The 27,130-nt window shown below is 44.8% G+C and overlaps 1 protein-coding gene across 4 annotated transcripts in view; it reads left to right on the top strand.

Moving 5' to 3' along the window:
• EXOC7 (exocyst complex component 7) overlaps positions 1-27,130 on the top strand; it is an 80,664-nt gene that overhangs the window by 36,912 nt on the left and 16,622 nt on the right. For all 4 annotated transcript variants that reach the window (XM_033961113.1, XM_033961112.1, XM_033961111.1 and 1 more), the window contains 7 exons: positions 2,924-3,069; positions 5,900-6,052; positions 6,842-6,940; positions 17,039-17,101; positions 17,470-17,536; positions 22,231-22,296; positions 26,835-26,955. In XM_033961113.1, the coding sequence (XP_033817004.1) occupies positions 2,924-3,069; positions 5,900-6,052; positions 6,842-6,940; positions 17,039-17,101; positions 17,470-17,536; positions 22,231-22,296; positions 26,835-26,955 (715 nt within the window). The remainder of the gene's footprint in view (positions 1-2,923; positions 3,070-5,899; positions 6,053-6,841; positions 6,941-17,038; positions 17,102-17,469; positions 17,537-22,230; positions 22,297-26,834; positions 26,956-27,130) is intronic.

Here is a 27,130-nt window from a genome sequence, read left to right as displayed (position 1 = left end):
TTAGCATGCTAACTATTTAACACGCTTTAGTAAAAGAGCCCTAAAAAGTTGAATACAATTTCACGCCCAATTTAATTGGCTAATGAGCCAATTAGCACAAGTAATTGGGTGCTAGCAAGCAATGATGTCACTTAACTCAAAATTATTTGAATTTACACGTGCATCTTTCTAGACCAGAGGTGTCAAAGTCCCTCCTCGAGGGCCGCAATCCATTCGGGTTTTCAGGATTTCCTCAATGAATATGGATGAGATCTATTAGCATACAATGAAAGCAGTGCATGCAAATAGATCTCATGCATATTCATTGGGGAAATCCTGAAAACCCGACTGGATTGTGGCCCTCGAGGAGGGACTTTGACACCCCTGTTCTAGACCATGGGTGGGCAACTCCGGTCCTCAAGGGCCGTAATCCAGTCGGGTTTTCAGGATTTCCCCAATGAATATGCATGAGATCTGTTTGCATGCACTGCTTTCAATGCATAGTCATTGCGGAAATCCTGAAAATCCGACTGGATTACGGCCCTTGAGGACCGGAATTACCCACCCCTGTTCTAGACATTATAAAAATGCGTGTGTAAATTTTTCAGTACGCAGCTGATAAGGGCCTTGCCATGAGAGGGGCATGGGAAGATCGGGGGCATTCACTGAAGATTTGCACCATATTGTAGTATATGGGAGATCTGTTCCTAGTTTAGCTGTGAGAATTTTACGCCAGGTTTTCAGCGCTAGTCTATAAACTGTGCCCAACACTGAGCGCTATTTATAGAATAGTACATAGCACTTATTTTTTCTGCATCATTTAAAGCAGTGGTTCCCAACCCTGTCCTGGAGGACCACCAGCCAGTTGGGTTTTTGGGATAGCCCTGATGAATATGGATGAGAGAAATTTGCATGTAATGGAGGTAACAGGGATGCAAATCTGCTCCATGCATATTCCAAGTTTCCAAGTTTTATTTAAAATTTGATATACCGCTTAAAAAATTGTCTAAGCAGTGTACAAAGTCATAACAGATAAAATCAAGGTGGAACACAATTAGACAATAACAGACTTAAGTGACATAATGAAACAAGGGGGATGGGGAGTACAATTTGCGTTAGGAGAGAGAGAGACAATAACGGTCAATACAGAAGGAGGGGGATATGCTCTTTCTTCTTTCTAAAGTCTGGAGATTACTTGTCATATGCGTCCTTTAAAAGGAAGTTCTTTAGGTTAACTTTAATTTGTCCATAGGTTTTTCTTCTTGGAGATGTGAGGGTAAGGAATTCCACAATGTAGGAGCTGTAACGGAGAAAATCTTCTTTCTGGTGGTATCATAAAATAGGTGTCGTAGGGAAGGAATATGCATGAAAGAAATTTGCATATAATGGAGGCAGTGTATGCAAATCAAGTTTATGCATATTCATTGTGGATAGCCTGAAAACCTGACTGGCAAGGGGGTATTTCAGGACCGGCTTGAAAAACACTGGTCTAGAACAGGGGTAGGCAATTCCGGTCCTCGAGAGCCACAGGCAGGTCATGTTTTTGGGATATCCACAATGAATGTGCATGAGACAGATAGAATAGCATGCACTACTCCCTCCTTGGTATGCATATCTGTCTCATGCACATTCATTGTGGATATCCCGAAAACATGACCTGCCTGTGGCTCTCGAGGACCGGAATTGCCTACCCCTGGCCTAGAATAAGAAATCACAGGTAGTAGTTCTACACTGGCTCTCCACAAATGTCTCCAGCAAATTTGCTGTTTTTTTCTCTTTAGTTTTGCCTCTGATGCAGCCTTTGGATAAAATGTGGCCACATCAGGCACTTGTTTGGTTGATATTAAACTGTTTTACTTCATATATTTGTCTGGTCTGTTGTTTGATCTGCTGTTGGTACATTACAGACCACCTGCCTCTTTTACGTCCCTTCACGAAATGCTTGTGTTCAGCTGCCAGAGATTTGCACACAATTTAGACTTCTCTAAAAATGATACACATAAGTTTGAGTCCAGCACAGAATCCGCCCACGTGTGCGCCTACCTGTAAAATATGCGCGGTGGAAGATAATGCATGTATTTACAGATTAGCACATTTCTGCACATATATGCCATGCAAATTTTAGCATGAGGTAATTCTACAAAGAAGGTGCTATCAAGCCCTCCTTGCCATGAAAAAGTTAGCACCTGATACAAGTGACAAACCTTATGGAATATATCCATTATATATGTGCTTCATGCTTGCAGAGCGCTTGCATTTCTCTAGGAGAAATTTGGGGCCAGATTCTATAAATGCTTCCTAGGTTAGGTATCGCTAGGCACCTAAATTGCGGATGCCCAGCTGCGTTCCACATGAAACTTAAAATTGAGGAATGAGTTTAATTGGCATGGTAATTGGCCACGCCATTAAAAACTTATTAAAACAGTTGAAAACAAAGAGTTCTGCCAGTGGCGTAGCGAGGGTGGGAGGCACCCAGGTCGGTGGCTCCCCCTTTGCCCTCTTCACCGCCCCCCCCCTTCTGCACGCACTTGCCTTCCCTTCCCCGTACCTGTTTAGCTTCCCTTACTATGCCACGGTGTTCTGCGCAGAACTCAGAGCTGGGCCTAACAATGTCTACCTGGAAAGTGGACGTGGTTAGGGGCCAGTAAATTAGTCCAGGAAAATCCTGGCCTAATATACCGGTGCCTCCCACAACGACACCTAGCAACACCTAAGCAGGATTCTATAAGTGGTGCCAAGCAATTGATTGACAACCATGCCGACCAGTGCCTAGGAGTTAGGTACTGTTTATAGAATCAGGACCTTTATCTCCAGATACCTCATGCCCTTTTTTTCCCACCCTTTTCAGAGTGGAAATAAGGTGATGCTGTGAGGTGAAACTCTGTAAAAGCTGGAAACCTCCATTCCAAGTGTCTTATTTCATGGGGCTGTATTCCTCCTGCAGGAAGGGATGACATGCTGGACATCGAGACGGATGCATATATTCACTGCATCAGCGCCTTCGTTAAACTGGCTCAGAGTGAATATCAGCTGTTGATGGAGATCATTCCCGAGCACCACCAGAAGAAAACTTTTGACTCCTTAATTCAGGTTTCCCTTTTTTCCTGTGTTCTCAAAACATAACATAACATAACATTATACTTACAGACCGCGTTACCAAAAAGTTCTATGCGATTTACAAAAGATTATAATCGTATATTTGAATGAGTCAGCTAGTTAGGTATTTGGAGAAAAGATAGGTTTTTAGCTGTTTTCTAAAATGTCAGTAAAACAGCTGTGAGCAACAATGATCAAAATTCTTTTTCATGAGAAGCTGCCTGAGAGGCTAAAGAATGATTTAGGAATTTCTTGCTTTTACAACCTTTTACAAAAGGGAAATTGAACAGAGCATGAGTTTTTCTACTGCATTTGTGTGAAGCTATTGAAAAACTATTAGCCAGATAAGTAGGAGCTGCACCATATAAAACCTTATAACAAAAACAGCCATCTACACCCCCTGAGAGGGCAGTTTCAAAATTGCCCACCCTTTTGCCTGTATGCAACAGTGGCATTCCTTGGGATGGAATTAGAGAAGGGATTTCTTAGTACATGTATAGTTATGTATTTTCAAAAGTGCGCACATGCTTTTAGTTGGAAGAAGTAGGTACAAGTCTTTGCAGGTAGATTATCTATGGGCAATTTTCAAAGGTTAAGTTTGAGAAAAGTCAATGCCGATAGTCATAACATGGTATTAGAACTGAATTTAAACAAGACAAAGATCATCAACACAGAAAATGACAATTTTGAGCTTGAAGGTGATAGAATAGAAGTGATAAAGATTTCAATCTCCTGGGCTCTTTCATAAACAAGCAACTAGCAGGGAAGAAATACTCCACAGAATAGAACTTGGTCGCTCTTCAATAAAGGCTCTTGACAAAGTATTCAAAGGCAAGGAGGTAACACTCCAAACGAAGATCAGACTTGTCCTCGCAGTCATCAGCTGCGGTAAAAATGGCCTTTAGCAAATGAGAGAGACCCATGTTTACTCATTGTGTAAACATTTTTAAATTATATTTATTGTGTAAATTATGTCTGGTTTTTTTTTGGTTTTCTGTTTGTTGTTTTTGTTTTAATACTATGTTTAACTATATGTTACTTTTATATATTGTAACTCGCTTAGAAAAAATTTTAATTAAGCGATTAATCAAATATAAATAAAACTTGAAACTTGTAAGGACATCCTAAGGCCACTTATAACACCCCTTAGTAAGTAAATGCAAGGGGGGGGAGGTGTATGGACAGAATATAGGTAGGGCTTACAGAATATTGTAGTTTACACACTTCCCTGCCACATTTAGGCACTCAGAATTATACCAGGTTGTGCAGATTTTCTAGAACAATCTGGGTGCTCAGATGCCATTATAGAATGGGTTCCCACCATGGGGTCCTTTTGGCACCTGAATAAAGGTGTCCAGTTGTGGAATTGCCTCCCACTTAGAGGGTAATTCTATGAGGGATGTCTTTGATTCAATTAGTATTCTCAGTCTTTTAAGAAATCATCTTTTAATTGCAGGAATTGTCTAAAGTTAAAAGTTTTTTTTATCCTTTCGTAAGAGTTTGAATGCTTATCTTTTTAGAAATGCTTTTCAGGATTTGGGAGGGATTTAGTCCATATATAGTTCTATTTTATGAGTTGTATGATGAATAACTTGAAAGAATGATGTAGTGTGTTTGTGTTGCGTTACTGAGTAATTGTATTGTTTTATTTTATGAGTGTGATGTTGTAACCCACATAGATTTCGGATAAGCGAGATATAAATGTGTAAATAGATAAATATAAAAAAATTGTTTACTTCCACTTTCCAATATCAATCAGTTGTTATATGCCTTAGCATTCCGTTGGAAGTGAGACAGATTACAAACTATCTCAAATTTAGAAAGACAGCCATTTAAATTTGGGAAGTATAAGGGAGAAATATATGAATGGTTTTTTATGAATTTTATGTAATTCCTGGATGTTTCTTGTTTTTCAGTATATTAAATGTGCAATCCGTATAGAGCTGAGAGGTCTAATGGCAGAATATAAGTACTGCATTGTATTGTATTTTAAGTGCAAAGAAATCACCTGTCTAGAACCTGTTATAGAAAGGAAAGTGGGAGCCTGCTTTGTGGAGTATTTACTTATTGCAGACTTTTAGCTGTCAGAATAGGACAAAGCGGCGTCCGTTTTAAAACAAATTCATAAAGAAAAGAACTACAAAATAAACAGGAAAGCAACCATTTGCACTGACAATCACAGTAGAAAAGTTAGATAATAAATTTAAAAACAAGTAAATAGGTTGGTAGAGAGACAGGTAGATGGTCCAGTTAAGAGGTACCTTTACCGTGTTTCCCCGAAAATAAGCCCTAGCATGATTTTTGGGGTAGGTCTTAATATCTTCCTAAATGGCGCAGCAGACTCTTCCATCTCTCCCTTCCTATGTCGACTGCGAGACTGACATACCATTAACTACTTCCAAAAGGCAGTGTCGTGGCAGCAATCTAAACGGGATACTTCAGGCCTTCTCACGTTGGGGTGTTCCTCTGCCGCATGATGTCATCAGAAACGCAGCAGAGCACTCCGACGTGAGAAGGCTCGAAGCAGCCCGTTTAGATTGCTGCCGCGATGCTGCCTTTTAGAAGTAGGTAATGGTTTGTTGGTCTCACTGTCGGCGTGGGGAGGGAGAGATGGGAGGGTCGGCGGGGGTTCGGCTACGCGGAAGGGGGAATAGAAAGATGCTGTGGGTTTGTGATTGGGCAGTTTCCCCGAAAATAAGACCTAGTGCGTTTTTGGGGGCCCCAAAATAATATATGACAGTGTCTTATTTTCGGGGAAGCACAGTAGTTATGAGTTTCTTGGTACTTGAATTCACGGTCATTTTCTTGGTGGGTTTTGTTGCAGGAGGCGCTAGATAACTTGATGATGGAGGGAGATAACATTGTTCAGGCAGCCCGGAAGGCCATCATAAGACACGACTACTCTGCTGTGCTGACAATCTTTCCAATACTCAAGCACCTGAAGCAGATGAAGCCAGAGTTTGATCAGGTTTTGCAGGTGTGTGTATGATGCAGCTGCTGTTTGATTCGTTTTTTCCTTCCATCATCTACTATATTCCCATGTCGCCTCACAGCACAAGGGACTAGAGTAATGCAATATGTTAATGCAGTGCTAGACAGCTGCCAGCAGGCCAGATTTTCAGGATATCCCTAATGAATATGCATGAGGAAGATTTGCATACAGTGGAAGGGAGGTGGGTATGCATATCTCTCTCATGCGTGTACATTAGGCATAACTTGAAAATCTGACCTAATGTTGGTCCTCAAGGACTAAACTTTGGAGAAGCCTGGGTTAATGCATCGGCTTTTTTCTCCTCTGAGTTAAATTTTAGGCCGCTCTTGAAATAAGCTTGCCATTCCTAGTTTGACGCATGGTTTGCATTTTGTTCACATCACATTTAGGGTTGATAAGCAGTATCTTGGGCGAGAAGAACTTTTTGAACAGTAGTGGAGTGACCTGGGAGCAATGTGATGAATGCTTGTGCATCAGCTTCCTGCTTCCTGTGTGGCAGCTGAGCCATCTGCTGCCTACCGAGTCCTGTTAACTTGTTCTTTATCGTCCCTCCAGACTGGCACAGACGGATGGGTTTACGCTCCTCTGCCATCAGGTAGAGACTGAGAACACATTGACTTTTGGCAGTAGTACAGGTGGGCCGTGCAGTCCCATCTACAGTCAGTCTGTTCTCAGTCTCCAGCAGGTGGAGGTGGTAAGCCTGTGCAGTCTTTCCTGTGAGTGGCAACTGAGCCATCTGTTGCCTACTGAGTCCTGTTAACTTGTTCTTTCCAGGGAACCGCAGCAAGCACAAAAAACAAACTACCGGGGTTGATCAATTCCATGGAGACCACAGGAGCAAAGGCATTGGAGGACTTTGCAGACAACATCAAGGTACCTTCTGGGATCCCAAAACCCCATTCCTTGAGGGCGGCCAATGGTTCTGGATTCCATGAAACCCCTAATGAATATGTATTAGAGAGATTTGCTTGCCTGCCGCTTTCATTGTATTATGCAAAGTTCTCCCATGGATGTTCATTATCCCAGGACAAGCAGGCAGGTATTCTCACTAGTGGGTGATGTCATCCGACAGAGCCCCGATACGGACATCTTGAAAGCATGTCTTGCTTGAAGAAACTTAGAAGTTTCGAGATGCCCGCACCGCGCATGCGCCAGTGCCTTCCCGCCCGATGTACCGGGCGTGTCTCCTCAGTTCTTTTCTTTCCGCGGAGCTGAGAAGTTATCTTCAATCTGCGCTGACTGAATTTCAGTTTTTCTTTGCCTTCTTTACCCGCGTTTTGGTTTATTTCTTTGAATTCACTTTACTTTACTTTATTTAAAAAAAAAAAAAAAAAAAAGTTCAAAATTATTTCTTCCGGCGGTTCGGCCGGCCCGGCCTCGTGGCTGCGGCCTACCTCTTTCGACATTGCAGCGTCGATTTTCCGGCTTATGTCACGGCCAATCACCGGTTTTAAAAAGTGCAGCAAGTGCCAGCGTGCGATTTCGTTGACGGACCCGCATCGACGCTGCCTTCAGTGTCTTGGTCCGGACCACGTTCCGAAATCGTGCAGGCCTTGTTCCACGCTCACTGCGCGCTCGTTCAAGCGGCGTTGCTTACTTTGGGAGTCGATGTTCAAGATGGAGACTGCCAAGGATCTGTCTGCTTCTACATCTGCTGAGGTTTCGCCGGTCCGCTCGAAACCTGCATCGATGACTTCCACATCCAGCATCGTGAAGCCAGCATCGTTTACACCGGCTGCGGCTTCCAGTTCCGCTGCGGCGCCTGCCACTGTCTCTTCGGTTCAGGTACCGCCTTCCACTGTCCCTCCCGTGGTCATCAAGGTGCCCAAAGCTACTAAGCAGAAGCACTTGGCCGCGAAGGAGCGCGAAGACCGTGCAGGAGGACCCCCTTTCGGTGCGGATCCCTCCATATCGGCTTCGCTTCGATCCCTGCTGGAAGCTCAGTTTGTCGAGCTTATGCAAACTTTGGGACCCCGGCTTATCGCCAACATTCAGGGTGAAGTCCGAGCACCGGTCCCTGAGGGCGGTCCGCCCCCTCCCCCTCCTCCTCGCCGTTCGATCTCGCTGCTCGACGAGGGGGATCGACGGAGGGCGGCGGATGCCTCCAGGAGGGCTTCCCTTCCTGATATGCCACCTTTAGAGCCCATTACTCCTCCATGGCAACAGGGCGCTGGGACGGTCCCTGATATTCGGAGTCCTGGGCATACTGCATCGCAGGAAGAGTTCTTCCGCACTCCATACCAGACTTGGGTGGCGCTGCGTGAGTCCGCGTCCTTGCCACCTCTGCGATCCACCGCTTCGAGCCCCATTCATTCCTTAGAGGCTTCGGGGGATCGTGCGATGCACAGAAGTTCTCGCTCCCCATCCCGGCACCGGGAGGGGCATCGTTCTCGTCATTCATCTCGACACTCCTCACGTCATTCGGAAGTGTCCCCACAGAAAAAGATGCAACGTTTGGGATACTCATCGTCCGATGTTTCCCAACCGGAGGGACCAGAGTATGAGGAACCATCTACCTCTTATTCTCCATGCAGGTCTCAGCTCTCCCTAGACCCGGAGGCTTCCACTTCGTCTAGTCCGTCTTGGCGGCCGGCCTTGGCGGACCAATTGTCTTTCTCATCTTTTCTCCGACAGATGGCGGATGACTTAGATGTGACTTTGGATACTGGATCTAAATATTCTAAAGAGTATTTGGATACGATGCATTTGCCTCACCCTCCGGCGGAGACTCTTCGGCTTCCTTTGCATAAGTTGCTGGACCAGACTTTCATGCGCTGTTTTGAGACACCGTATTCTATCCCTGCGGTTCCCAGTAAGCTGGATGCTCGATACCGCATCGTTCACCACAAGGGGTTTGAGGGAGCTCAACTTTCTCATCAGTCTCTTCTGGTCGAGTCTTCTCTCAAGCGTTCTCACCCTTCCCAGGTTTACGCTTCTGTGCCTCCGGGCAGGGAGGGGAGAACGATGGACTAGTTTGGTAGACGAGTTTACCAAAATTCGATGATGGCGATTCGAGTGCTCAATTACAATTTTTTCTTCTCTTCCTATTTGGATTTCTTCTTGCCGGTCCTCCGCAAGTTCGTCCCTTTCATCGATGCTGAAGCTCGTTTCCAGTTTGAGGAGGTGGTGGCAACCCTGTCCCAGTTGCGGCTGCAGCTGATGCAATCCTCCTACGATGCCTTCGAGCTCTCGGCACGTGCTGCGGCCTGCTCAGTCGCCATGCGTCGCCTGGCCTGGCTTCGCACTATTGATATGGATCCGAACCTCCAAGACAGATTGGCTAATGTGCCTTGTGCGGGAGCGGATCTATTCGATGAGTCTATCGAGACTGTCACTAAAAAGCTTTCGGACCACGAGAAGTCTTTTCAATCCATTCTGCGTCCTAAGCCTAAGCCTCAACAGTCTCGTCCATCTAGACCGCCTCAAATCTACCAGAGGCGTTATCAACCAAGACAGGCTCCCCTAGCGAGACAACCTGCGAAGAGGCAGCCTCCACAGAAGTCTCAGCAGAAGCCTCAGATGCCGGCTGCACCCAAGGCCACTTAGCCCTTTTGACTCTCTTCCAGGGAGCATAACCGACGTTCTGTCTTCCCTTGTTTTTCCCATCGGGGGTCGACTCCACCATTTTTATCATCAATGGGAGTCGATCACCTCGGACCTTTGGGTCCTTACCATCGTAAGAGAAGGATACTCTCTTCATTTCCAACGGGTCCCCCCGGACCACCCTCCAAGAGAGTATCCTTCCAACTCGATGCAGACCGCTCTTCTTCTACAGGAGGCGCAGGCTCTGCTTCGGCTTCGAGCCATCGAGCCGGTGCCAGTAGATCAGCAAAACCGGGGGTTCTACTCCCGGTATTTCTTGGTTCCGAAGAAGACGGGCGATCTGCGTCCCATTTTGGACCTTCGAGTCCTCAACAAGTTTTTGGTCAAGGAGCGGTTCCGCATGCTGACCCTTGCTTCTCTTTACCCCCTACTCGAGCAGAACGATTGGTTATGCTCTCTGGATCTCAAGGAGGCCTACACTCACATCCCGATACATCCGGCCTCCCGCAAGTTTCTCAGATTTCGGGTGGGACATCTACATCTGCAGTATCGAGTGCTTCCATTCGGCCTTTCCTCGTCTCCCAGAGTCTTCACGAAGTGTCTGGTGGTGGTGGCCGCTGCACTCCGGAACATGGGTCTCCAGGTGTTTCCATACCTCGACGACTGGCTCATCAAGGCACCTTCGGCTCCAGAGGTCATTTCGGCAACCTTGACTACAATTTCTTTACTGCAGAGTCTGGGCTTCGAGATCAACTTCCCCAAATCACATCTTCAGCCCACCCAGTGTCTCCCCTTTATCGGGGCTGTTCTGGATACCATTCAACTTCGAGCATTCCTTCCTCCTCAACGCATGGATGCTCTCCTTCTACTCTGCCAGTCGGTGTCTTCTCGCCAGTCCATCTCGGCGAGACACATGATGGTCCTCTTGGGCCACATGGCATCTACAGTTCATGTGACGCCTTTTGCCAGACTACATCTCAGGATTCCTCAATGGACCCTGGCATCTCAGTGGACTCAGGTGTCCGACCCGTTGTCCGGTCACATTGTCGTCACTCCTGCTCTACGGCAGTCTCTTCTCTGGTGGATGACCTCTTCGAATCTATCCAGAGGTTTGCTGTTTCACTCTCCTCCCCACCAGAAGGTTCTCACGACCGATTCATCGAACTATGCATGGGGGGCCCATCTGGATGGTCTTCGCACTCAGGGGTTCTGGACCAGTGCGGAACGACTCCATCAAATCAATCTTCTGGAGCTCAGAGCCATCTTCAATGCTCTCCAAGCCTTTCAGCATCTGCTTCACGACATGGTGGTCCTTATTCGCACAGACAATCAGATCGCCATGTATTATGTCAACAAACAGGGGGGAACGGGCTCGGCCCCTCTTTGTCAGGAAGCTCTTCGAGTCTGGGATGGGGCGGTTCGCCACAACACCTTCCTCAGAGCTGTCTACATTCAGGGGAAGGACAACGTCTTGGCAGACAAATTGAGTCGTCTTCTCCAACCTCACGAATGGACGCTCCATTCCAAACCCCTTCATCAGATCTTCGCTCAGTGGGGAACGCCTCAGATAGACCTCTTTGCAGCGCCCCACAACTTCAAACTGCCTCAGTTTTGCTCCAGGATCTACACTCCTCTCCGCCTCGAGGCAGACGCCTTTCTACTGGAGTGGGGGAATCGCTTCCTTTATGCGTTTCCTCCCTTTCCTCTCATTCAGAAGACTCTGGTCAAGTTAAGATCAGACCATGCCACCATGATTCTGATTGCTCCTCGGTGGCCCAGACAACCTTGGTTCTCCCTTCTACTTCAACTCAGCAGCAGGGAGCCAATACTTCTTCCAGTGTTTCCTTCACTGCTTACTCAACATCAAGGTTCACTACTTCATCCCAACCTGCAGTCTCTCCACCTGACAGCTTGGTTCCTTTCAACATAACCCCTCACCAGTTCTCTCAAGCTGTGAGGGAGGTCTTGGAGGCTTCCAGGAAGCCTGCTACTCGACAATGCTATTCCCAAAAATGGACGAGATTCTCGACCTGGTGTATTTCCAATGCTACAGAACCTCAGAAAGCTTCTCTATCGTCTGTATTGGACTATCTTCTACACCTATCCCAGTCTGGTCTCAAGTCTACCTCTATACGAGTCCACCTGAGTGCTATTGCGGCTTTCCATCAGCCTCTACAGGGGAAACCTTTGTCTGCTCATCCTGTGGTTTCCAAATTTATGAAAGGACTTTTTCATGTCAATCCTCCTATCAAACCTCCTCCTGTGGTTTGGGATCTCAATGTTGTCCTGTCTCATCTTATGAAGCCTCCGTTTGAACCTCTCAAAACGGCTCCTCTTAAGTATCTCACCTGGAAGGTGGTTTTCCTGGTGGCCCTCACGTCAGCTCGCCGAGTCAGTGAGCTTCAGGCCCTAGTGGCAGATCCACCCTTCACTGTATTCCATCATGACAAGGTGGTTCTCCGTACTCATCCAAAATTCTTACCTAAAGTGGTCTCTGAATGTCACATCAATCAATCCATCGTGCTTCCAGTGTTTTTTCCAAAGCCTCATTCTCATCCTGGGGAATCTGCTTTGCACACTCTGGACTGTAAACGTGCTCTGGCTTTCTACTTGGATCGCACAAAGCCACACAGAACTGCACCTCAACTTTTCGTCTCCTTTGATCCAAACAAGTTGGGACGACCTGTATCGAAGCGCACCATCTCTAACTGGATGGCGGCTTGTATCTCTTCCTGCTATGCCCAGGCTGGATTATCCCTTCCCTGTAAGGTCACAGCCCACAAGGTCAGAGCAATGGCAGCCTCTGTAGCCTTCCTCAGATCGACACCGATTGAGGAGATTTGTAAGGCTGCCACTTGGTCCTCGGTTCATACATTCACCTCTCATTATTGTCTGGATACTTTCTCCAGACGGGATGGACAGTTTGGCCAAACTGTATTACAAAATTTGTTCTCTTAAGTTGCCAACTCTCCCACCATCCCATTGGGGTTAGCTTGGAGGTCACCCACTAGTGAGAATACCTGCCTGCTTGTCCTGGGATAAAGCAATGTTACTTACCGTAACAGTTGTTATCCAGGGACAGCAGGCAGCTATTCTCACGTCCCACCCACCTCCCCTGGGTTGGCTTCTCAGGCTGGCTACCTGAACTGAGGAGACACGCCCGGTACATCGGGCGGGAAGGCACTGGCGCATGCGCGGTGCGGGCATCTCGAAACTTCTAAGTTTCTTCAAGCAAGACATGCTTTCAAGATGTCCGTATCGGGGCTCTGTCGGATGACATCACCCACTAGTGAGAATAGCTGCCTGCTGTCCCTGGATAACAACTGTTACGGTAAGTAACATTGCTTTATGGATAGTTTAAAATTCTGGACTGTTGGCAGCTATAAACCACGTGCCCATATGCTTCTAAACATCCTTTCTAGATAGAGCATGAGGAAATGAGGGAAACCACCCCTGTGGATGGACTATGTATTGAAACTACATCCCAATCTTAAAAATCTCGTGCAAACATTTGTTTCCTGTACATTTGGCTTCAGTTATTTTGATTAGTTTTTGGATGCCTTGATTGACCCCAAAAGTTCAAGTTCAATTTATTTAATATACTGCAAATATAAAACAAAAATGTTAAAATCTAAGCAGTTTACAATAAGTATAAAATAAAGGAATAAAACAATACAGGATAAACTATTACATTTAAAGGGGGAAACAATATGGTAAATTACAATAAGAATTGCAAGGAAAATAAGGAAAAAAAATTGGGTCCCCCATAATGTAACCCCCCCCCCCAAAAAAAAAACCCCAAACAAACTACTTGTATAATGGAAAGATAGAATGGATGGAAAAAGAAAGGAACCTCAGTTTGCAAGAGCCATAAACTCTTGGAGATGAATTAAAAAAAAAAAATGTTTTATTCGATGTAAACTTGTTTGCCAATTCCTGGTCAACGTCAACCAGAAAACTGAAATCACTTCAACTGCTCCTCCCATCTCCCAAAGGGGTTAAATACAAATGCACATTCAACTTGCTCTTCACATATCTTGGCACCAAGACTTGGAACAATCTCCCGACTGACTTCAGGATGGAAACATTCTATTATAGATTCCGAAAAAAAATCAAAAACTCTCTTCTTTGAAAAGCATACACACCGTTGACAGTGTACTGTACTCAAATGCTATGCCAGTATAGTCCTAGAGCCTCCATTCTCTCCTCCCTGTTTCTCCATTCATAACTCTACCTTTCTCAGACTGTTATGTAGTGCATAGTAAGAGGTGTGTGTGGGGTGCACTGGTACCTCTTCGCCACGCCACGCCATGCTCATGCTATCCCTCCCTCCATCCCATACCTCTGTAGATCTTTGCCAGCACGAGCAGCTTCTCCTGCCTGTTGCTCACGCTGGCTTGGTTTCCCTCTGAATCACTTCTGGGTCGCAGGGCCAGAAAGTGACATCAGAGGAAACCCAACGCATCAGCAAATGGCATCCTGGAGAAGCCACTCGCGCTGGCAAAGATTTACAGAGGTACATGGAGGGAAGGGAGAGCGCGAGTGTGGAGTGGGGGAGGGTGGGAAGGAGTGGTTGGGGGAGAGGAGGGGGCATCTACCTTCGCAACGCCATTGATTCTGTAATTCCTATATTGCAAGTTGCCTTGAACCTGTTTAGGCACAGCGTGACTCAGAAATATTAGATTAGATTTAGCCCTAAGGGCACTTGTCTTCATAGCAGCTTTCAACAAAAGAATCTTAGTAAGAAAGGAACTACAGTAGGTATAGAGAAGCTACTTCAAACCGGCTATTTTGGCGGCATTCTGGGAGTGGCAGTAGGTTATCTGCATAAATTGGACTGATTTTATTCAGTCTTATCTTTATGTAGTAACTTATAGCTGGGTAAGGGCTGAATGCTACTACTAATCATTTCTGTAGTGCTACTAGGCATATGCAGCACTATATTTATTATATGCAGGTACTTTCTCTGTCCCTGGTGGGCTCACAATCTAAGTTTCTGCCCCTGGGATGATGGAAAACGGTCATTGGCTTCCAATATCTTACAGAATTACCTGCAAAATAGCACTACTGATCTTCAAAATCCGACTTACGAACTTTCCGATATTCCTTGATCGCCTTCTCATACCTTACACCTTACCAAGAACACTAAGGGCTCCTTTTACAAAGCCGTGCTAGGGCCTTAACGCGCGCTAGCCGCTACCGCCTCCTTTTGAGCAGGTGGTAGATTTTCGGCTAGCGCGCACTATAGCATGCGCTAAAACCGCTAGTGCGGCTTTGTAAAAGGAGCTCTAAGATCAACAGAACAGAATCTGCTTACCGTCCCCTCTCTGAAAATTATTGGCCCAAGGCGGACAGCAATTGTTTCTGACAGGTTCCCAGCTCTGGAACGCCCTACTGGGATACCTTCATAGCGAAATAGCATTGGATAGATTCAAAGGCTCCCTAAAGAGCTTTTTGTATAGGGATGCCTTTGAGACTTAATTTTGTTAAATATGAGCACTATTCCGTTCATATTATTTTTTTTTTTCAGTCTCAATGATTAAGCCCCTCCTTAGATGCTCTTCAACTTTTTACTCGCCCTGTCATGCTTCCCTTATTTGTTTTTCTCTTTCTTTTCTATAACATTAGTAGTTCCTCCCCTCCTCCTTGTGTATCAATTATGTCATAAGGACATAAGAATTGCCGCTGCTGGGTCAGACCAGTGGTCCATCGTGCCCAGCAGTCCACTCAAAGACCAGCACCCTAACTGAGACTAGCCCTACTTGCGTACATTCCAGTTCAGCAGGAACTTGTCTAACTTTGTCTTGAATCTCTGGAGGGTGTTTTCCCCTATAACAGCCTCTGGAAGAGCGTTCCAGCTTTCTACCACTCTCTGGGTGAAGAAGAACTTCCATATGTTTGTATGGAATCTATCCCCTTTCAATTTTAGAGAGTGCTCTCTCGTTCTCCTTACCTTGGAGAGGGTGAACAACCTGTCCTTATCTACTAAGTCTATCCCCTTCAGTACCTTGAATGTTTCGATCATGTCCCCTCTCAATCTCCTCTGTTCGAGGGAGAAGAGGCTCAGTTTCTCTAATCTCTTGTTGTATGGCAACTCCTCCAGCCCCTTAACCATTTTAGTCGCTCTTCTCTGGACCCTTTCGAGTAGTACCGTGTCCTTCTTCATGTACGGCGACCAGTGCTGGATACAGTATTCCAGGTGAGGGCGTACCATGGCCCGGTACAGCGGCATGATAACCTTCTCCGATCTGTTTGTGATCCCCTTTTTAATCATTCCTAGCATTCTGTTTGCCCTTTTCGCTGCTGCCTCGCATTGTGCAGACGGCTTCATCGACCAGTACTCCCAAGTCTTTTTCCTGGCGGGTCTCTCCAAGTACCGCACCGGACATCCTATAGTCATGTATAAGATTTTTGTTACCAACATGCATCACCTTACACTTATTCATGTTAAACCTCATTTGCCATGTCACGGCTCATTTCTCAAGCGTGTTTATGTCACTTTGCAGGTCTTTGCAATCCTCCTGCGTCTTCACTACTCTGAATAACTTCATATCGTCTGCAAATTTTATCACATGTATATTGCTACTCCCCTGTTTTTAGATTTGTAATACACTTTGAAATAATGACAATGCATGTATATCAAATTTTATAAATCTTTATTGATTTTTCAAGCTACAATAAAACTTGAAATGACTTGCCCAGGGTCACAAGGTGTTGAAGTGGGAATTGAACCCAGTTCCATAGGATCAAAGCATGCTGTATTAACCACTAGGCTACTCCTTCACTCCTAAATATCACAGTTATCTGGCTATGGAAATTCAATATGGTGTCCGCCTGGCATTGAATTTCCGGGTTTAACACTGGCAGCAGTCAGATAAACGCTGATTGTCGTCAGCTGAATATGAGTCCCTAATTGATCATGACTGGGCAGCTGAGACCTGTTCTGGTTGCTAAACAACAACATGAGAAAAATTTGCATTTGGTGATGGATTGTGGGGCAGGGGATGTGGCAGGGGCACCATCCTAATCTTCCCACAATATGAGGAAGCACCTAAAATGCCACCAGTTGAAAGAATAAAGAGGAGAATAGAATTTCTCTTGGGATTGGTTCTTTAATGTCTTCATTGCATTAAAGTCTTGTCTACATTTTTTTTAGGGTAATTTTATAAGGGAAAGCCTACTTGTCTTTATAAAATACTAGCATAAGTGGCAGGCACCTACTTCATAAAATAGGTTTCAGATTAGAACAGGCCTTTGAGGTTGCCTGGAGTCGGCCTGAGGTGTCACTTCATATGGCTGCCAGTAGATGGTGCAAGATACACACAAGGAAACAAGCAAATTGTAGAATTTTTGATCCTAATGAAATACCAGATATAACTTTTTTGCTTTGTCTTGACATAATTTTCTCTTTTTCCCCTTCCCTTTTAGAATGATCCAGACAAAGAATACAACATGCCAAAGGATGGGACAGTACATGAGCTCACCAGTAATGTACGTAAGCAGGTGTCAGGAACGTGCTTCAGTGGGGTGGGGGAGGTGGGGGTTGTTTTAGTGTTTTGAAAGTTTTAAATGAAAAAAAATCACTAGTACCAAAAAAAAAAAGTGAATAAAAATATTCAGAGGTCTTTATACCACTATTTCACCCAAACTCAACCCCTGGTATAAGGATAGCATAAGGTTTAGATCTCATATTCTATGGTTTAACTTAAACATATATTTGGGATCTATATCTGCGTCCTGTGAAGAGCAGCCTTCGCCGCCAAGGGACGGGCAGTTGACAAAAGTGCTCCTTGCTCACTGTGAAGGAGGGTGTGCACTGTGACTTAAATCTGCGTCTTTTATTCTTTCTCCATTTTCAGGCAATTCTCTTCCTGCAGCAGCTGCTGGATTTCCAGGAGACTGCTGGTGCCATGCTGGCATCGCAAGGTATATGCATTGCGCCCGCTTTCCTTTTTCGTATGCCTTTGCCATGATGCCAGTCCATTGCAATCCTCTTTTATAACATGGGCACTTCAGCTTTCTTAACAGGAAGCCACATTTTTCTCTCCCACTGGTCCACGTTGATTGGTTAACAACAGAATTCAAAAATGGCTGGATTGAACCACCTAAAGAACTGTCACCGGGTATTCACAGCCGGAAGACATGCAAGATCAGACATTGTACTGAAGGAATGGGAGAGGAATGTTAACTGCTTTTGTTGGGCTCCTGTTACTGAGGTTGAACTGCCACGGGTCACAAGACAGCATAACCCACATGTCACCCGCCACACCTCGTCCATTCCGATCTCTTTCATTGCTAGATGCACCATATCCACCGCATATTTCTTTTCAGCGCAAAGCATCTTTTTGGGTCCTCCATTTCCTTCTAAGTTCTTCCATCTGTCTTCTTTGCCTGCTTCTTTGTGATCTTGGCTAGGTGCTGTTGCAAAGTTAACTCCTCAATGACCAAAGAATGCTATCTCAGAGCCACAGCTACGTAAACGCGTCCAGACTTGTAGTGTGGTTTGTGGGTGGGTGACATCATACACCAGTAGATTCAGCCAAACCCTTAAAAGTAGGTATTGCAGGATTAGAAGGCAGTCTGCACATTGATCAAATCTGCAGGTGCTTTTAAAGAGTGAACTTGGCACCAGATAGTGTGGTCACTTGCACCTGCAGTTATGTTTATTATTTAGATTTCTATCCCATTTTTCCAGGAGCTCAGAACGGGTTACAGTTGACATTCACAATAAAGTTACAGGGCAATAAAATTATAGACATTCAAAGAATTGACAGGTGAGAAGACGTAGAGAGAGAAAGGGAGGTGGAGCAAGGGGCAAGGGGGAGCAAGGGAGGAGGGATGTGGGTACAATTTTGCTGAAAATGTTCATAATTAGATTCAAAAATGCCCTCTACCATTTCCTCCCCAGATTTCAGTGTGTGCCTACTAACACCTCCTCTCGGTGCAGATAAAAGTTATGTTCGATTCTTGATGCACCATCTTTCTGTGGTTCAGTCAAAGTACCTATTGCATCCAAGTGCCGTAGGTATTTTCTCTGTCCCCATTGGAGAAAGGCGTTTTCAGACAGCCTACGTATGCTTATTGATCATAGAATTTCTTTGGTTCCTTAAAAAGAATTCTCTTTCTTTTGTGATTCCTGCCCACTCTTCTCCAAATTTCCTAGTGATGTCAGAATCCAGTGTTTGTACTATCATGCTGCCAAATGCTAGTGATGAAAAAAATCAGATGTAGGCTCTCAGATTAACATCCTATCCATATCAAAAGATTACTAAAGACGAGAGGATTATTATAAAGACTATCATATTTTCATTGTTCCAAAAAATTGATAATTGGCCAAAACAATTTCTGGTTTCATAACTTCATCTTATTATCCAAAATGTTTTTATCTTACTTCACTTTGATTTTTCTATAAGAATCTCATTAAACACCAAATATTACTAAGGGAGATGAGCATATTATAAGATTTAAGAACGCGGATCATAGGACCTCCTATGATTAAATACCATTCCAGGTCAGCATCCTGCGCTCCATTTTTTAATCATATATGCTCACTTCTCCCACCCTACCTTATAAATTAATTGTGTGTGCTATCTGTGTTATTAAAACATTAATTTTTATCAAATGCCAGTGATAACACAGGATCTGGCTAAGGAGTTCAATGTACAACTTCCAAGCCAGAAGAGAAAGTGGGTCCCATGGCAGAGAACCCGTATGTGCATTTACAGAACATTTTGCAAAGTTCAGTGAAAGATTTTTGTATTTCTAGGCTGACTTTTTACTTTTAGCTGAAGCCGCTTTACAAAATTATTTCCCAAATAAATAGCTCCCTTCCCAGAGAGCTTTCAGTCTGAAGACTACTTTACTAATGCCTATTAATATAATTTAGCACACATTGTTTAATGTAAGCCAGTCATGCTGAATGGGGCTTATTTACTAACGATAAAACTTGCATTAACACATATTATGCACCGGCTTAGGATCCAATTTACTGAATCAATAGGAGATAAAAGAGCCTAGTTACTAACCTGTGAAAAGGTTTTGCAGTTATTGCACAGTAAGGAGCTGATTCTTGAACCGTGGCCAGTCGGGATGCATGTTTTTAGAAAAAATGCTGTCGAGGAATTCATCCATGGTGCATCTACAGAGATGCACAGGTACACTTAAGCATGACCAAGGCAGGGCTTGGGCATTGTTTTGCCCAGAAGTGGCCTTGGGTGGGCTTAAGCATCGGTACGTGTCTCTGTAGATGGAAGAGAGACACCTTAAATGTAGGCCGGCAAAATTCTGGCCTACATTTAAGATGTCTGTCTGGGTGTACAGACCTGATTCTGAATAAAATGCCACTGTGTGACTGATACGTGATCGGCGGCTGCCAATACCGTATCCTATACAAAATCAAGTCCAAATTAACATGTAGTAACTGAAAAAAAAAAACCCTATGCCAACTGCTAGAGGGTCTTCCAGCAGTTTCCCTGTCAGGAGACTTGGAAAAAAAATTAATGTGCATTAATTGCATAGTAGATAGTGTGACAAACAACACAGCACAATTCAAGCCACATCAGTAAGTGTAGCTTTATGTTAACAGTTCACATGCAGCAACTACCTCCAGGTGTATGATAAAGCAACACGGAAAGAGTTGTGCCTGAGCAGAGAAAGTAACCTGCGCCGTACAACAGATTCAACCCCAGCAATGGTGCAGGGAAAGTAACTGCCGTGCAACAGGTACTACCCCGGTAAAGAGGGCACAGGGAGAGTAACCTGCGTCATGCAACAGATACAACCCCAGTAACGAGGGCGCAGGGAAAGTAATCTGCCCCATGCAATAGACACAAACCTAGCAATGGTGCAGGGAAAGTAACTTGCGCTGTGCAACAGATACAACCCCAGTAACGAGGGCGCAGGGAGAGTAACCTGCATCATGCAACAGATACAACCCCAGTAACGAGGGCGCAGGGAAAGTAATCTGCCCCATGCAATAGACACAACCCCAGCAATGGTGCAGGGAAAGTAACTTGCGCTGTGCAACAGATACAACCCCAGTAACGAGGGCGCAGGGAGAGTAACCTGCATCATGCAACAGATACAACCCCAGTAACGAGGGCGCAGGGAAAGTAATCTGCGCTGTGCAACAGATACAATCTCAGTAACGAGGGCGCAGGGAAAGTAACCTGCTCCGTTCAAGAGATACAACCCAAGTGGCTACATTGGTCTTTCTCTGTTATCATATGCTGTTTTAACTATATATGTTGAGGGGACATTCTCTGCCCACTCAATCTGTGTTCAGAAATTAGCATGCACTACTAGGGAGCTGCATTAGTTGTTAGCCCACCTTAATTGCCACATGAACAACTAACACAGCTTAGTAAATCCCAGTGTTCCCTTCCCAAGGATACAAGGAGTGTCAGTGGAGAAAAATAAACTCACAGTCCGTCTATCAATCCACTGGACCACTTTCTCCCACAGATAACATTCTTTTATTAAAACCATCTTATTAATAATTCCTATTCCTGCTTATGTTTTGCTTACCTGCCCAATACAGCCGGGACATCATTCCATGTCTGGGTCTTACACAAGCTATTCTAGTTTATTTCCCCTTGTGGGTTAATTCCTATTTACGCCTCTCAGAACTTTAAGCAGTAAGTGTGCAGCTGTGTGTGCAATAATGCTGTAGTGTGGCAGTCCTTTGGTCACGGAAGAGTTAACTCCCTTGCTGTTTGTTCTCTGCTCTGTATTAATAGCTGCTTTCTTTATTCAAAGGGATGGCAATCTCTAACCTGTTCTTTTGGTTTTTTGCACTTTAAATTTCTTCTCTCTTCTGTCTCTCTTTTCTCTCTGCTCTGTCTTATTTTGTGTAGTACTTGGGGACACTTACAATATTCCTATAGATCCCAGAGGTAAGCAGCATGATGCCTCCACACACATCTCTATCTGACGGGGATGCTAGAAGGAACCGTGTACACATTTTCCATTCTTGTAGCATATACACAATAACTCAGGGAAGAAAGGCATTCAGTGCGGAGGTGGGTGTGTATGACTTTCTTCACGTTTTCAGTTAAACCCTTCTCCTTAATACGAAGGACACCGACTGTGCTGATTTGTGTATTGTCCAACACCAAGGGGAGTCTTTGGGACAGTCAGAAATGTCTTTGTAAAGTTTCTTGCAGCACAGTGTCACATGTTGACTTTTCTGTATGTATGTGCCAGATATGTTGAGTGAGCCTGGATGTATGCGTGCATGAGCAAGCCTCGGTCCCTGTGAGTACTGAACCAGCTTTGGTCCAGTACTTAGTCTGTGCATGTGTCAGATCAGCCAAGGTTTGTGTGCCGTGACTGTGTCAGTCTGTGCACGTACCAAGCAAGCCTCAGTCTGAATATGTGCTGATGCCAGAGTTCCTCTGTGTCCACCATGTGCACAGTGGTCCCTGGCATGCCTACTGGACCAGGTGGATCTGCCAAGAGCATCAGCTCATTTGTTCATTGAGTAGGCCTTGGTGCTTGCTGTGTCTGCTAACTAAGCCTGGGCCTGCATCTGTGGTCTGTGAATTACCCACTGAGCAGGATCGTGGCTGTGCATTCTTCCTGACTTTCATTATAATTGGTTTACATTTTCCTTCCTTCAGAGCCGAGTTCCTCTGCCATAAGCAACAGTTCTGAATTTAGCCGACGGCTTCTCAGCACCTATATCTGTAAGTATCTTTCCCTATTATTCCTTATCAACCTGCTCCTTTTCCTTAGGTTAGAATTGGAAAAAGTCCTTGGTTTTCACTTTCACACATTTTAGTCCTACTTAGCTGTCATGAAAGTTCCACCTTAAGGGACTGACTATGACTGAGTTCAACCATAGTTCTAATTCTCAGAACATGTCCAGCCACTAAAGTCCTTTCAGAGCAAATCTAAACGATAAGCTCTGGAGGTGTTTAGTCACTTTATCAACTATCTAATTATATCAATTAGGCTGTGGTTATCACTACCTCGGTGGTTCTCAAACCTGGTCCTGGAGGCACCCCAGCCAGTCAGGTTTTCAGGTTATTCACAATGAATATTCTTGAGAGAGATTTGCAGGCAGTACAAATTAGAGAATGACATGGTGACAAATTTTCCGCGTCCCCACGGGAACTCATTTTCTCGTCTCGGCGAGTTCTTTTTCTGTCCCTGTCCCATTCCTGCAAACTCTGTCCTCATCTGCACAAGCCTCAAACCCTTCAAAATCCTAAGTAGCAACATTCTAGAGCTCAGATTGTGATGTCATCATGCCTCATTCCACCAATGCCTAAGCTCCATCCTCATCTGTATAAGCCTCAGACACTTTAAAATCATAACTAGCAACATTCTAGAGCTCAGATTGTGATGTCATAATGCCTCATTCCTCCAATACCTAAGCTCTGTCCTCATTCCTCCAATGCCTAAGCTCTGTCCTCGTCTGCACAAGCCTCAAAAACTTCAAAATCATGTGTTCGAGGCTTGTGCGGTTAAGGCATCCTGTGGGGATGGAGACAAATTTGTCTCTAGTGCAAATCTCTCTCATGAATATTCATTGTGGATATCCTAAAAACCTGACTGGCTGGGGTGCCTCCAGGACCAGGTTCGGGGAATCACTTCATTACCTATTAAGACCAGCTGTGCACTGAACACACCCTTGGCTTCGGAATCCCCTTTCTCTGTGCAGTAGCTTTAAAAGTTCAGAAAGTTTCTTTTAACCAGTAAACCAAAGAGGTTGGTTTTAAATATTCAATGAGCTGCTGTGTGACGAAGTTAAATAGCAAAAATCGCTTCTGAATGTTTGGTTAAGGGCATCATTTAGGGCTAGGCTCTGTGTAGCCATACCCTTATAAGCAATGATTGTAAAAGCTTATATGTGTATATATGCAGAACATGCACAGATGTGAAGGGGGCTTGATTTGGGCCGATGTTAGGAGCGCACATGTTTATTTCCTGTTTTACAATGGAAATGCATGTCCACTTCAAACAATTTAAACAAATACGTGCACTTGCTTCCTGGCATGTTACTATAAGCGTGGGATGAGCACAGAGGATTTAGAATCAGAAAATAATATTAAATATTGAACTAAGGCCAGTTACTGGGCAGACTTGCATGGTCTGTGTCTGTGTATGGCCGTTTGGTGGAGGATGGGCAGGAGAGGGCTTCAATGGCTGGGAGGGTGTAGATAGGCTGGAGTAAGTCTTAACAGAGATTTCGGCAGTTGGAACCCAAGCACAGTACCGGGTAGAGCTTTGGATTCTTGCCCAGAAATAGCTAAGAAGAAAAAATTTAAATTGAATCAGGTTGGGCAGACTGGATGGACCATTCGGGTCTTTATCTGCTGTCATCTACTATGACTACTCGTTTGAACTAGGGCCTTGGAGGAGAACATGAGGGGGCAATTGTGCTTACCTCCTTGACATTTAACAGCACTTCGAGACATCTAAAAATATTCATCCTACGGTGTTGAGCAGTTTCTAAGCCACTGACAACCGCGGGCAGGATTAAGCCTGGATATCCATGCCAGGCCATGTCCGGCATTGCATATCCAGGTGAGATGAAACCCAGAAGCTAGTGGATTCTGGCTGATATTCTTTGCCCGTGCAACTGTAGGCTCCCTTCCTGGCTCCACTCCTGGCCTGCTGCAGCACTGCCTAGGCAGTGCCACGGCAGTCAGAGCCAGTATTCGATGGCGCAAACCAGTTAAGTGCCACAGAATGGTTTAAGCCAGGGGTCTCAAAGTCCCTCCTTGAGGGCCGCAATCCAGTCGGGTTTTCAGGATTTCCCCAATGAATATGCATTGAAAGCAGTGCATGCACATAGATCTCATGCATATTCATGGGGGAAATCTTGAAAACCCGACTGGATTGCGGCCCTCAAGGAGGGACTTTGAGACCCCTGGTTTAAGCAGACAGAAGATCCACGCCTAGAGGTCTGGAGCTCGGCTGCTTTATGGGCTGAATTTTGACGATCAGTTCTATAAAATCAGTACTTAATCATATATGTTGCAAAGTCTGCCACTTGGAAGTGCTGGCATTTACCTATGCAGAGCCCCACAAGATGCCATTCTTTGTTTTAACATGTTTCTCTGTAAAATAGCTGCTCCTGTTGTAGGTATTACAAGATAAGAACAAGTCAATAGTCACACTGGGTAAGACCGATGGGCCAGCAGTGGCCAAGCCAGGTCACAAGTACCTAGCAGAATCCTAAATAGTAGCAAGATTCTATGCCTCTAATCCAGGGCAAGCAGCGGCTTCTTCCATGTCTGTCTCAATAGCAGACTATGGACTTTTCCTCCAGGAACTTGTCCAAACCTTTATTAAACCCAGATATGCTAACCGCTGTAACCACATACTTCTGCAGGCAAAGGCACCAATATTCCAAAATGATTGGGAATGCCAAACACAGTATAACTAACCTACCTTTCCCTGTCCACAGATTGCTCAGTGTTGGGGGTGCTCAGCACGCACAGAGCTGGCTCCTGTGCCTGCAGCTTTGCATGAGTTTTACAAAGTCTCCATGTTCAGTAAGCCATTTGCAAAATGCTCTTCAGATTGTGAACATCCAGAATTTTCTAACTAAATGCAAAACCTGGCTTCATATTTAACTGCTGAAAATCTTTTTGTTTGGTTAAGTCAGAGCACAGAGCACTAGAGACAGGGAGTGAAAGAGGGAAGTTTTTAGCTTTATGAGGAGGGAGGAGACTGTGATGTGGTGGTTAGAGCTACCGCCTAACACCCTGAGGTTGTGGGTTCAAACCCCGCGCTGCTCCTTCTGACCCTGGGCTAGTCACTGAATCCTCCAGTGCCCCAGGTACATTAGATAGATTGTGAGTCCACCAGGACAGATAGGGAAAATGCTTGAAGTACCTGTATGTAAACCACTTTGAGTGTGGTTGTAAAAGTACAAAAAGGTGATATACAAGTCCCAATCTCTTTCCCTGATGTCATAATGCCTCATTCCACCAATAAAAGCCAACCTCATCAGTGATGTCACAATGGCTTCATTGTTCTATACTTGGCTCACTTCTGATAATGTATTTGAGGAGAGTGTGGCGCAGTGGTTAGAGCTACAGCCTCAGCACCCTGAGATTGTGGGTTCAAACCCCGCACTGCTCCATCTGACCCTGGGCAAGTCACTTAATCCTCCACTTCCTCAGGTACATTAGATAGATTGTGAGCCCACCGGGACAGACACGGAAAATGCTTGAAGTAACTGTATCTAAACCACTTTGAGTGTGGTTGTAAAACTATGAAAAAGCAGTATACAAGTCCTAATCCCTTTCTTTTTCCCTAAATGTTAACAAATATCAATTTCATTGTCATCACAGAGCAGAAGCACTTAAGCTGTCCAAAGCTTGTATTTTCACAAGAGCATTGTAATGTTGCCAGCTGAATCTTTTTGGCATAGAATGAACCTCTGCTCCTGAGCCCCGAAAGCAAGTCTGTGCAACCTATGGTTTGGGGAAGCAGTAGCAGGTGATCAGGGCTGGCATTGTTAACTTCTGGGGGTTGGACGTTGGCATTGTAGTTTGTTGCCAGTGATGGGATATGTTAGGGTACCCTGGGCTGGCCCAGGTGATTGCAGATAAATTCAGATGTGAGCTGCACTCTTATTTTCTGATAATAGTACTGGTTTGCATTCCAGATTTGATCCTGCACCAATTAGCAAAATATTGAGTGTACAACGTGACTACTGGCTGGGGTGTGATTTTGCATCACCATTTCGAAGCAGAGTCCCCAGTTTTCAGCATTTACTACACACTGCTCAAAGGTTTCTGACTGATGTAAATGAACTTTTAGTAAGGTCATACCCATGCCTTGCCCTGATCTCTGTAATATAGATACGCAGATGGTACTTATAAGGGCTATAGGTCATTGCCTATTTAGGAATTGCTGCAAAGCTTAGTGTTAAAATAACAAGTTTTGGTAGCACTCTTGGATGTGCAGATGCCAACTATTCCCAGCAGTGGGCACTATACAAAGAACCTGAATTTTTTTCAAGGATAATCCCAGCTGTCTCCTGGCTTCCCAATCCTGTCTGCAGAACCCAGAGTCAGTCATATTTTCAGGATATTGTAAATTCATCTATACTCTGAAAACATAGAACGGCTCTGGGAAACTTTGGTGTAGGTGATTCTGTTTAAATGACTCCCAGCAACAGTCACTCTGGCAATAGAGCACATTTTAATCAGGAGTAATGTACAGTAATGTTCCATCTGGGTTATATGTTTTCTTTCTTAAGGCAAAGTGCTTGGAAACTTACAGCTCAACCTCCTGATTAAATCCAAGGTGTATGAGGACATGGCTCTGAGTGCAGTATTCCTACATAACAATTATAACTACATCCTAAAATCTCTGGAAAAGTGAGTACCTGACAGACATCTCGGTGTCTCTGTGCAGCTTCTATATTGCTTTAAGAGAGTGTAGTCTACGTATCTGAGACCTCCCTGCGCCTCTACTGCTCTGAGAGCATGCAATATATGCACCTGAGACTTCCCTGTGCTGCTCTGAGAGAATGCAGCATATGTATGTGAGACC

The sequence above is a fragment of the Geotrypetes seraphini genome, chromosome 10, assembly GCF_902459505.1.
Source record: "Geotrypetes seraphini chromosome 10, aGeoSer1.1, whole genome shotgun sequence".
NCBI lineage: Eukaryota > Metazoa > Chordata > Amphibia > Gymnophiona > Dermophiidae > Geotrypetes > Geotrypetes seraphini.
The sequence above is the reverse complement of the archived record's forward strand: the minus strand, read 5'-3'. Positions and strand labels throughout refer to the sequence as shown.